At 39.8% G+C, this 12,570-nt stretch overlaps 1 protein-coding gene across 11 annotated transcripts in view; it reads right to left on the reverse strand.

Moving 5' to 3' along the window:
* Ambra1 (autophagy and beclin 1 regulator 1) overlaps positions 1–12,570 on the reverse strand; it is a 189,844-nt gene that overhangs the window by 31,809 nt on the left and 145,465 nt on the right. For all 11 annotated transcript variants that reach the window (XM_076847114.2, XM_076847120.2, XM_076847119.2 and 8 more), the window contains 2 exons: positions 3,972–4,160; positions 2,418–2,572 (listed from right to left, as the gene is read on the reverse strand). In XM_076847114.2, coding sequence (XP_076703229.1) covers positions 2,418–2,572; positions 3,972–4,160 — 344 coding nt within the window. The remainder of the gene's footprint in view (positions 1–2,417; positions 2,573–3,971; positions 4,161–12,570) is intronic.

Genomic DNA, 12,570 nt, shown 5'->3' on the forward strand with positions numbered 1-12,570 from the left:
CCAAAGAGAAGGGAATACTGGGAAGAGAAGCGCTAGAACAAGTCTCTTACCCACACAAGTATTCCCTCAAGGTCAGAGTTGCCATTAGGGATGCAGACACCACCAACCCTTAGCTGTGCAGAGGGAGATACTCTGCAGTCCATTAAATCCTCACTCTCTGTTCTAAACAAAAGTTCACTGGTGCCTTAAGCAGTGGTGTAGCATAAATATGCACACAAGTTACTGTCTTCCTGATCATCAAAGAATAAATTCAGGAACATCTGTTGGTGCTTCAGTGCCCCTGGGCATGAGAGCAGCCAGGACCTGGAAAACCAAAAGCCTTTCTGTGACATGGGTTTAGTCAGACTGGGTAGACACAAGGTTTGCCTTCTTGAGATGCCTTGATCCTGTCTTTCATGAGAGAAACATTTCTCAAACAGAAACTTTTTCTAGCTACTTTAGCTCCCTTGCCTAGTGGCAGATGGTACCTACTGAGAATCAAATATTCTCACTGGGAAGTCTCAGAAATAGCTCTCTTCATGAGGCATACAGCTGGCTGGTTGCCATGAGCCCCTTAGCAGGACAGCAATGGACTGAGTGGTTTACCACCTCTCCTCAGCAGAGTCCTCCAACAGCATTCCCTTAGTTGCAAGCCAGTATATGACAAAAGATCCCACCATCTTAGCTTCTACTTTATAGTTGTTGCCCTTACCCAGATGTTTTGGGCCAGGATTCTAGGTGGTGAAGGGCAGATATCAGGCGCTCTTTTACTTTTCACAACTGCTAACAATAAGCCAAGACATAATTAACTAAAACTCAACTTCCATCCCCTAATATTCAGAGAAGAAAAAATCTTGACAAACTTCTCTCCTTTACCCAATGCCAAGTATTTTCAGAGTCATATGGAATTCAAGAATCAGAACTCTCCTATTGTATGACTGTAAGGGCAGTGACTGCCTTGTTTCTGCCCCTTTCAGAGGCTTGCAGAGATAGGGTGTCACTTGTCACTGGTTTTACTAGTTACCACCTAGAAATGTTAATGAGGATGATTTCCTTGAGATTCTCTTTTCATTCATTCAGTTGCTACTAAATGTCAGGTTCTCTATCAGGCACTTAGACTTCAAAAAGAGAAAACAGACATGGTCTCTGCTCTTGAGATAAATCCAAGTTAACAGACCAAAATGAAAACTGGTAAATGCAGTTTGGTGTGATGAGTATTAACCTAAGAACGTGTGTAGGTATAGTGGTTGCACAAAGAGTAAATGATTAGTTTTATATAAAGGAAGGTGCCTGAGAAGGGGAGGAGCTCATGGGAAGGTGTAGATGCCTGAGACAAGGACATTCAAGGTTAAAGTGCCCTGGAAAGGAAATGCCTTATCAAATTTAAGGAGCTTGAAAAGCAGTTCAGCATAATCAGCTAGAATATATTAAAAGGAGTCAGGGAGAAGAGGCTGGAGAAGCAAGGACCACACCAGGCTACCACTATCTCTAGAATTTTCTTAAAAACAAAACAAAACAAAAAACCTTCCCATTTGAGGCATTCAACAAGCATCTATACACAGAGCACTAAGTAGGGATCCTGGGGGATATGCCCCTAAAGAGCTTATACACCAAATTGGGCAGATTAAACATACACAGCACACGACTGAAGAAAACAAAAAATACACCAACATGTGCATCAAACTACAAACAACACAAACTACACAAGGACTAAGGGAATTAATTCACAGGTTCTTAAGACTGAAGCAGAGCTTAAATACTATCTCATTAGAGAAGTGTTCAAATGCTTGACTCCCCTTCACAAAATCCTAGCCAAATGAGCTCCCATGGGATATGGGAAGCTCAACCGGGCACATTAATTTGGCTGAGTGCAAAGGCCACTAACCATACAATTTGCCCAGAAAGTTTTTATGGTAATACAAGAGAGGTATACCTTAGACAAGGGAGGGCCCTAAGCAGGGCCTTTTCTGGTGAAATGCATGGTACAATTAAGCACAGAAACTGACTACAGTCCTTACCCTCCATCACAGTTATGATTTCAGGGTATATGATCACATTTTATAGTGTGCGTTCTCAAAAAATTTTTTTCACTTAATAAGCATAAATATCACATTGAGTCCTTTATGGATCTCCATACTTAAAGTTCCAAGTTGAGGTAAGAACATCTTTTAAATTTATTCTTTCTCTGAAGGTACTCTCAGGCCTCTGGGGGACTAGCTCACTATCTAGGGTGTAAGAAAACCCATGTCTCTCAACAGTCCAGAGCTCCCCAAAGTGAGGCCTGCTAGTCCTGAATGGACTAGACCAGGGCCCTTCTTTACTGCTTCAGACCATGACAGTTCCACTTCCAGTTGGGAGATCACAGCATGTTTGTCCTTTACTACCCTGCCTAGCCTAGGGAAGCTGTATATAATGCAGACACATACAATGGCACTCACCCTCATGGAGGTCTCGCCACCATGGGCCTGTTGTAGCCTGAAGACCTGGGCCACCATGTGCTCTGTGGAGGGGTGCAGCAGGATTCTTCGGGAGGCCAAGCCCACCATTACGTACCGGCCCATTGGGGACAGACTCACTGAAATGGCATTGGGACCTGAGGGCCAACAGAACAGAAAAACATTTCCCAGAGTTCTTGCCATTTCAAGGAAATACACTCCTAGTCATTTTTCCAATCTTCATAATGGTTTGCTCATAGGGTTGTAGTGAATAGTAAAATGAGAAGGCATACATGTATTGAGTACTGTCTGATATATAGAAAGTTCTTAATAAATGTTAACCATTGTTACCATGTAACCACATTAAAATATTGGTATCAGTCTATAAATATTGTTTTGAAATCTACTTTTTCACTTAATATATTATGAATGTTTCTTTATTATTAAATATTCTTCTGAGAGCACTTTTTTGTTTACCTTGGCACTGGCGATTAAACCCAGGGACATTTTACCACTGAGCCACATCCACAGTCATTTAATTTGAGACAGGGTTTTGCTAAGTTGCTGAAGCTAGCCTTGAACTTGCAATCCTCCTGTTTCAGCCTCTGAGAGGTTTGTTTGCTTTTTTTTTTTTTTTTTTGGTTACTGTGGATTTAACCTGGGAGCATTTAATCACTGAATCACATCCATAGCCCTGTTTATTTAGAGAAAGGTCTAAGTTGCTTAGGGCTTTGCTAAATTGCTAAGGCTAGCCTAGAACTTGCAATCCTCCTGCCTCAGCCTTGCAATTATTGGCATGTGTCACTGAGCCTGGCCTCTGAGAGCATTTTTAAGGCTAATTGTATTCTATCCTATTATTGCATCATCATTTGTTTAAGCAACTCTAAAAGAACTCTTAAAGCAATAATCTTACATTTTTCTGTATGACAAAAAATACTGCTGTGAACATCCTTGTATGTAAATCTTTGCACATGATTTTAATTCCTTGGAAGTAGGATTTCTGGATCAAAGAGCACGCATATTTGGGGTTGGGGCATTTTTGGGGTACCAGGATTTAAACCCAGGGGGTGCTTAACCAGTGAGCCACATCCTCAGCCATTTTTAATATTTTATTTAGAGACAGGGTCTCACTGGGTTGCTTTAGGACCTTGCTAATTTGCTGAAGCTTTGAACTCACGATCCTCCTGCCTCAGCCTCCTGAACCTGGGATTATAGGTGCGCACCACCATGCCCAACCTTTGGGGGTGCTTTCAAAGTCAAACTGCCTTGCTATATGTGTGCTCAGTTCTCCACACCAAGACCAAAGCACTCCTTTCTTGCTCCCAGCCCCATAACAGGAGCATGCTTGTGATGCTACTGTGGTAGAGAGGACTCGTTATTATTTTTCAATGCTACTATACAAGATTCTTGCAAAGCAAGCTTTCTCTGGCTTGTGCCCTAATGAAGATAGGGGCAGTGCGTGACCATTACTTTCACCCAAGCCATGCCTCACCTAGGAATTCCCATGCCAAGGCACCAACGTCCCTCTGTCATTAGGTTGGGCTTCCTATCCCTTACCAAATCGCTTGGTGTAGAGCATTTCACCCAGGTTGTGGGGGGCCAGAGAGTACACTGCCAGGATGCCTTCATCAGGAAAGCCCCTCTGGCTGCTAGGAATGAAAGCTGCCAGGAGCTGGCCATCTGCAGAAATGTCACAGCTGGCATCATTGTAGATCTTGCAGTTCTGCACCAGCACATTCACGGAAGCTGCATCACAGAAAGAAAGAAAAGAGGAAAAAAAACTCTGAGTGTATGCTGTGAAAAATTCTGAGACAAAGAAAATTTGGGGCCTTCCCAAGAGCCTGAACCTTATCTATAAAAATGCTATACAGGATGCCTTATTATTCAAACTGTCAGGGAACAGGATATATGAGAGGCAATAAAGACGTCTTTCCTACCACTTCAGTAGACACTACAGGATGCCCACAATCACAGTCACCTACTGAGTCGTCTTAGTTCACACTTAGGAAACATCACTTGAAGATCAACTAAGGAAAACTTACTAAAAACTTTACCAGAGAACTTTCCCAAACTGTTATTGTCCAGGAGATCAAAACCAAGACAAATGAAAACACAAACCCAGTGACTCCAAGGAAAAGCAGAAACAGGTAGAGTTTTCGAGGGTGGGAAACCTACTCAACACCTGCTCTGTGATCTCGAGGAGGGAAGTGGTCTCACCAATTTGTGCTGTATTTTCTTTTTTAAAAAATTGATTGTGTGTATATACACACACAGTTGTTGATGGACCTTTATTTTATTCATTTATTCATATGCGGTGCTGAGAATCAAACCCAGTACCTCACACATGCTAGGCAAGCACTCTACCACTGAGCCACAACTCCAACTCTTGCTTCGTATTTTTCTTTGCACTAATCCCTAACTTCACAAAGTGGGGATAAAGAGAAACAAAGTCCAGTCCTGGCTGAATGGCTGGGGCTCCTTTTGTTTCTCACAAGGCTGTCTTTTTCCATATTGTGAACCAATGTAATGTACACAGGAAGAACTAGTCTGCACTTCGCAGTTACTCAGACTAAAGCATAGCACTGGCCAGAGAGCAGGCTCAGGCTGTTAAGATAGCAGGATGGGGGCTGAGGGCTTGTCTGTCTGTGAAAATCCATTCCACATGATAGGACACTGAGATGTTAGCCAGCATGGGGAATATATCTGCATGCCTGGTACTGGTTTGCATTTGAATCCCTCTGTAAGTCCTACTGTGTGATTTCCTGCCAGGATGAAGTTTCTTATCCTTGATGTGAGATGGAACATGATACTTCATGGGTACTGGCATTCTCTCACTTAGATCTTTTTTTTTTTTTTTTTTAAAGAGAGAGTGAGAGAGGGAGGGAGGGAGGGAGGGAGAGAGAGAGAGAGAGAGAGAGAGAGAGAGAGAGAGAGAATTTTTAATATTTATTTTTTAGTTCTCTGCAGACACAACATCTTTGTTTGTATGTGGTGCTGAGGATTGAACCCGGGCTGCACGCATGCCAGGTGAGCGCGCTACCACTTGAGCCACATCCCCAGTCCCTCACTTAGATCTAATGCATGCAAAATGACTTTCTATTCTGTCTCCTATTTGAGGGAGATATTAATTGTCAGAGGCATTATGGTTTAAAAACAACAACAACAAAAAAGGCCAAGCTTAGCTGCCCTCACCAGGTTCTAGGTGATTTGCTCCAGTAAGCAGACAGGACTGGGAAGTCAAGAGCAAGTTTTCCTAGGAAATCAGCCCAAGGAAAACAAACAAAGAATTGATTTTCCAGGGTGCATGGGATCAGAGACTCAAAATAATCGCAAAACTCTGCATTTGTTCCTCTTTCCCTGTGTGTTGCTTATGAAGCTACAGAGATGACAGTAAATCAAAAAACACATGAGAACACATTGACTCGCTGTTATGCCAACTCTCGGGGGCTGACACCTACAGCACAATTACACATAAAACTGAGGAGGGACCACAAGGATGGTTCTGTTTGCTAACTAATAAAATAATGACATCCAAATACTCATGCTATCACCATTAGGCCTCTACTGCTCAACTCCCAACCCACCATCTGCTCTAGCCTGAATGGCTAGATTTATCTAGTTAGCACTAGGATCATCTGCTCCTGACACAGGGTCCCAAGCCTTTTGCCAAAAACATGACAATCTCCTTTTCCTCCTCTGTACTAACACATGATGCCAGTTGGGGACACAGAATCAAAATGACTGTGGGAAGCTTCAGGAGTGAGTTCATTTTGGTTTTTTAATCTTGAGGTTGATGTAACCCTCAAAAACATTTTTAAAAAATTAACAATTTAGAATTGTACTAACAAAGGCAGGGGGAAAGAGAAAAGTACCAAAAATATTAATCAGGACATGACAATAAATAGGGAAGAAGGGACCCCATGGATTCTAAGACAGCTTTGCAGCTACCATTTTATCTACCCTTAATGTAGATAATGTTCAGTGGGTATTTTTTACTCTTTTATCCTGCTGTTACATAGATCTATCTCACTGGGTGTTAATATATATTTTGGTCAAATGCAGAAGTGTATAAGGACCCTCAAAGTTCTCCACCAACACACACAAACACACACAAAAGTTTCCAACTGTTTACAGGGATGAAAGGTAAAGAGAAAAGTGTATGTGAGGTTTTCCTTCTTCTGGAAAGTTTGGCTTAAAACTCCTAAAAATTGGGCAGATGAATAAAAGCATTTTGTCAGCCTCAATTTCAGGAACTGTGCTTGTATTTCTATTACCTAAAATTTGCCCCTTCCTTCAATGCTACCTATTTTCACATATGTTCCAGGTTATTAAGGTGAGCTGAGAGACATGCAAATGATAAATAAAAAGAGAATGCTGAAAACTATAACAGATTCTCTAGTGGCATATTTGGTTTCAGGAATTTTGCAGCTAGTGATCCAGCTGTACTTCTACAATAATGAAGGGGCTGTGACGGGCACAAAGTGATTTGGTAGCTGTATTACAGCAAGTGCAGGGCTGTGTATTTACAGTTTCATTTTTATTTCAAAGCCCCAAATAGCAACTTAACTGACTGATTATTGTCTATTAATTTCTCACATGGAAATGGAAATGGTCAGTTACAAAGGTGAATGGTCACTGCTTTACCACGTGTGCAGCTTCCTTTCATAAAGCTAAAATTGTGATAAGTTAATTTATTCAGGAAGTGATTTTTTGATTTCTATTATTTGATTTCTATTACAAAAAAGTAATATCCTAATGATAATGGACAACTCATCCTTTTTGGATTCATCAATAATATATGCTGGTAGAAAAAGTGAAGCAGTCCAAATGTCACTGGAAATCTTTTTGTGCTCCATGCCTTACTTGGCAGTGGTGGTTCATAACTACAGCAGGCACCACAGTCACCTGGAGGCAATATCAAAATACTGACTGCTGGAGCGGGGCCTGAGAATTTACATTTCCAACAAATTTTTAGGTGTCCCTGATGCTGCTGGTCTGGGACCACACTTGAGAACTCAGCAAATGGCTTTCACTTCCACGCAAAATCATACTGGAATAGATGATGAGGCAGTTAGCTAGGTAGCTAAGAATGAAATAAAGGCTAGGAAAGAAAACATATCTCAAATCAAAACTGCTGAAGAGCTTCAGGGGGCAGGTCCAAAGGGAGAAAAAAGGATGTAGGAGACAGCAGGAAGCCATGTTCCAGACTCTGCAATGTAATCTCCTCCCAATTAGAAATGATTTCCAAGTGAAAAATGCCCTAGCAGGGAATGGGAGGGGTTAGAAATACTGATGCCTGGAGGAGCAGATGACTCTGCCTTCCTATCAGTACCATAAATTATAAAAAAATACCTTGTACAAAGATCAATGGGTAGCCTGTTAACTGGTTGGTCAGATGAGGCCATGGGAGTGATTAGTCGTTGCAGTGCCTTTGCAAATGCATTATATACTGATTTGGAAAACCCAAGGGGGTTGAAGTCAGCAGGAAATTTTCCTCTTGGCTATCTTGGAACGTCTCTGATTTCAACAGAAGACCAGAGTTCTACAAGACACCAAGCATCCCCAAAGGCACCAATCACTACATTCCTTGTGGTACTACCCCACACTACTTATCCACTGGATTTCTTAAGGCCTATTCCACCAGGAACCCTAGTGACCTAAGCCATTCACCTAATAAAAGACTACTCTTGCCAGGTGCAGTGGTGCATGCTTGTAACTCCAGCAATTAGGAAAGCTGAGGCAGGAGGATTCCAAGTTCAAAGCCTCAGAAACTTAGTGAGACCCTGTCTCAAAACAAAAGATAAAAAGGGCTGGGTATGTGGCTCAGTGGTTAAGTGTTACTATGCTCAATCCGCCCGCGCGCGTGCACACACACACACACACACACACACACTCTACTTTTAAAAATTACATTGAGTCAAACTGTGGCATATGCCTATAACTGCAGAGACTCAGAAGGCTGAGGAGAAGGATTACAAGTTTGAGGCTAGCTTCAGGAGTGGGGAAAAGCACCCCTGCGTTCAATCCTCATGAAAGAAGAAAAAAAAGAAAGAAAGAAATAAGTTAGAAAGGAAGGAAGGAAAGAAGGAAGGAAGGAAGGTAGGTGGGGGAGGGTGGGAAAGAAAGAATAGATTTAATTGTGCTATTTTTTTTCCTGAAAAAGCAGTTTCAAAATTGTCTATGCATATGAGGCCTTATTCATAAACTTCTGAACTCTTTGCAGATTCATAACCCCCCTAATGTTAAGTGAGAGAATGGTAGGAATTTTTAGCCTACCTCCAAAAAAGGGTGAAATGCAATTCAGATTATGTCAAATGACCAGCAACGTGGTGGCTGCTGAACCCATAAGTAAAATTCAGAATCACAGTTCCTAGGTCCAGGCTGTTCCAAAGTTAAAGGCTACCCTCTATTGGGAAGCAAGTGACGTTGAGAAATGAATTCTACAGTAAAAGTAATTCCCAACTTATGCTACTAATCATCAAATCTATCAAGAGTGAAGGGCTCAACTGTAAATATGCCTTATTTGGACCAACAAGGAAACAGTTAAGAGTGAGCTGGGCATAGTGATGCACACTTACAATTCCAGCAACTTGGGAGGGCCTAAGCAATTTACCAAGACCCTGTCTCAAAAAAAAAAAAAAAAAAAAAAAAAAGGCTGGGGATGGACCTCGGTGGTAAAGCATCCTTGTGTTCAATCCCCAGTACCAAAAGAGAGAAAAAGTGAATGATACAAACCTCAGTTAAAAGTTACTTCATGGGGCTGGGGATGTGGCTCAAGCAGTAGCGCGCTCGCCTGCCATGCGTGCGGCCCGTGTTCGATCCTCAGCACCACATACAAACAGAAATGTTGTGTCCGCCGAATACTAAAGAATATATTAAAAAATTCTCTCTCTCTCTCTCTCTCTCTCTCTCTCTCTCTCCCCCTCTCTCTCTCTTTAAAAAAAAAAGTTACTTCATCTAGAGGATAATACCATGGAAAAGAACATTGGCCATTATGAGATATATGTGTCCTGACTCCTAGAGTTTAGGATTTTCTCAAGAATCAAACTCTTAAAAAAATAAATAAATAAATAAAGGTACTGAAATTGAATTCAGGGGTGCTTAACCACTAAGCCACATCCCTAGCCCTTTTTATTTTTTATTTTAAGACCGGACTCACTAAGTTGCTTGGGGCCTCAAAGTTGCTGAGGCTGGCTTTGAACTTGTGATCTTCCAGATTCAGCCTCCCAACCCTCTGGGATTACAAGCTTGCAGCCACCACCCCTGCCAAATACAACACTTTAAAAATGCTAAATTCTAACAATTCCAGTGATTTAAATAAGAGAGAAAGGAGAATCATAACTACATAAGCCGATTTGGTTGTTCATGATGCTTTATGATCAGCTCAGGTTTTACAAGTCATATTCAAAGATGGAAGAGGGAACACAGAATCAATGACAAATAAAGAAGAAAATGAAAGGAAGCTATAGTGTGAATGAACTGAAGCTTGCAAAAATTTTACTTATTTATTTATAGCACTAGGGATTGAACAGAGGGCTACTCTGTCATTGACCCACATCCCAAGCTCTGTCGCTTTTATCCCAGGGTTGCATGGATGATTTAACATACACAAATCAACAAATGATTTACCACATAAATAAAATTAGGGACAAAAATCACATAGTCATTTCAATAGCTGCAGAGGAAAGCCTTCAACAAAATCCAGCACCCATTCATGATAAAAACACTGAAGAAACCAGGGACAGTAGAAACTTACTTCAACATCATAAGGGCTATATATGACAAACCCAAAACTAACATCATAGAGAACAGGGAAAAACTAAAAGCATTTACACTAAAATCCAGGACAAGACAAGGATGTCCATTCTCATTGCTGCTAGAAATTCTAGCCTGAGCAATTAGGCAAGAGAAGGAAATGAAAGAGATAAAAATAGGAAAGGAAGAAGTCAAATCATCACCGCAGATGATATGATCCTATACTTAGAAGATACAAAAAGCTCCACTAGAATACTGCTAGAGCTAATAAACTCAGCAGAGGTTACCAAATCAATATACAAAAATCAATAGCTTTACTATATACCAATAATGATATTGATATCATTATTAAATGGTGATATTCATTTAAATAATAAACCTGCTAAGAAAGAAATCAGAAAAACAATCCCATCCATTATACCCTCAAAAAACAAAACCTAACAATAAATCTAACCAAGGAGGTAAAGGACATCTACAGTGAAAACTCTATATACAGTGAAGAAAGAAACTAAAGAAGACGCGAGTAGGTGGAAAGACCTTCCGTGTTCATGTATTGGCAGAATTAATATTGTTAAAATGACAAAGCTACCAAAAACAATATACAGATTCAATGCAAAACCCATCAAAATACCAATAATGTTCTTCACAGAATTAGAAAAAAACAAAAATAGTCCCAAAATTCGTTTGGAAGAATAAAAGGCCCAGAAAAGTGAAAGCAATTTAAGCCCAAAAAGCAATGCTGACTTCAAATTACACTATAGAGCTGTAATAACAAAAACTGTATGGTACTGTCATAAAAATTCACAGACTCATGGTACAGAACAGAAGACTCAGAGACAAACCCATACATATAGTCATCTGATTCTTGACAAATGTGTCAAAAAACATACACTAGAGAAAAGACAATGTTTATAACAAATACTGCTAGGAAAAAAATGGTTATCCATATGTAAAAGAATAAAACTAGGGGCTGGGGATGTGGCTCAAGGGGTAGCGTGCTCGCCTGGCATGCATGCGGCCTGGGTTCGATCCTCAGCACCACATACAAACAAAGATGTTGTGTCCGCTGAAAACTGAAAAATAAATATTGAAGAATTCTCTCTTTCTCTCTCTCAATCTCTCTCTTACTCTTTCTTTAAAAAAAAAAAAAAGAATAAAACTAGATCCTTATCTCTTATCCTGCCCAAAAGTCAGCTCAAAATGGATTAAAGACCTAGAAATTAGACCAGAAACTAAGACCAACACTCCAACAAAGATAACAACTTTTTCAATAGGACTCCTAAAACTCAGGAAATAATACTAAGTAGATTAATCAATGAGATGGTATCATATTAAAAAGCTTCTGCATAGCAAAGAAAATAATAAAGAATGTGAAGACAAAATCTACAAACAAGAGAAAAATTTTGCTAGCTACTGTTCTGACAGAGAATTAAAACCCAAAATTTTAAAAGAACTCAAAAAACTTAACATGAGGGGCTGGGGATGTAGCTTAATCGGTAGAATGCTTTTCTCCTATGCACAAGGTCCTTGGTTCAATCCTCTGCACTGCAAAAATAAATAAATTTAAAAAAAAAAAGACTTAACATAAAAAAAAAAAGACAATTAATAAATGGGCAAGCTGGGTGTGGTGGCGCATGCCTATAATCCCAGTGGCTTGGGAGGTTAAGGCAGGAGGATTACAAATTTAAAACCAGCTTTAGCAACTTAGCAAGACCCTGTCTCTAAATAAAAAATATAAAAAGGGTTGGGGATATGGTTCAGAGGTAAAACACCCTTGGGTTTAATTCCTAATACCAAATAAATAAATAAACAAAATTTTTAAATGGGCAAAAGAACTAGACACTCCTCAAAAGAAAAAATGCAAATAGTCAACAAACATATGAAAAACTTTTAAAAATCTTTAAAAATTAGAGAAATGCAAATTAAAACTACACTGAGATTTCACCTTATTCCAGTAAGAATGGCAAACATCAAGAATACAAACAATAGTAAATGCTGGACAAGATGAGGAGAAAAAGGAAGACTTTCACACTGTTGGTGGAATTGTAGATTTAGTATAACCACTATGAAAATCAATATAGAGGCTCCTCAAAAGACTAGGAATGGACCACCAGATGACCCAGGTATCAATCCTAAAGAATTAAATTATCACCCAAAATTTTAAAAAAATTAAAATCAGCATACTATACAATATATGAATACCCATATATACAGCAGCAAAATTCACAATAGCCAAACTGTGGGAATAACCTAGATATATGTAAATGAATGAATAGATAAAAAAATTTAAGCATATATGCACAATGGAGTTTCATGTAGTCATAAAAAATAAAATCATGTCATTTGTAAGACATTATATTAAGTGAAATAAGCCAAACTCAGAAAGTCAAGGGTCATATCT

Source organism: Callospermophilus lateralis, chromosome 2 (genome assembly GCF_048772815.1).
Source record: "Callospermophilus lateralis isolate mCalLat2 chromosome 2, mCalLat2.hap1, whole genome shotgun sequence".
NCBI lineage: Eukaryota > Metazoa > Chordata > Mammalia > Rodentia > Sciuridae > Callospermophilus > Callospermophilus lateralis.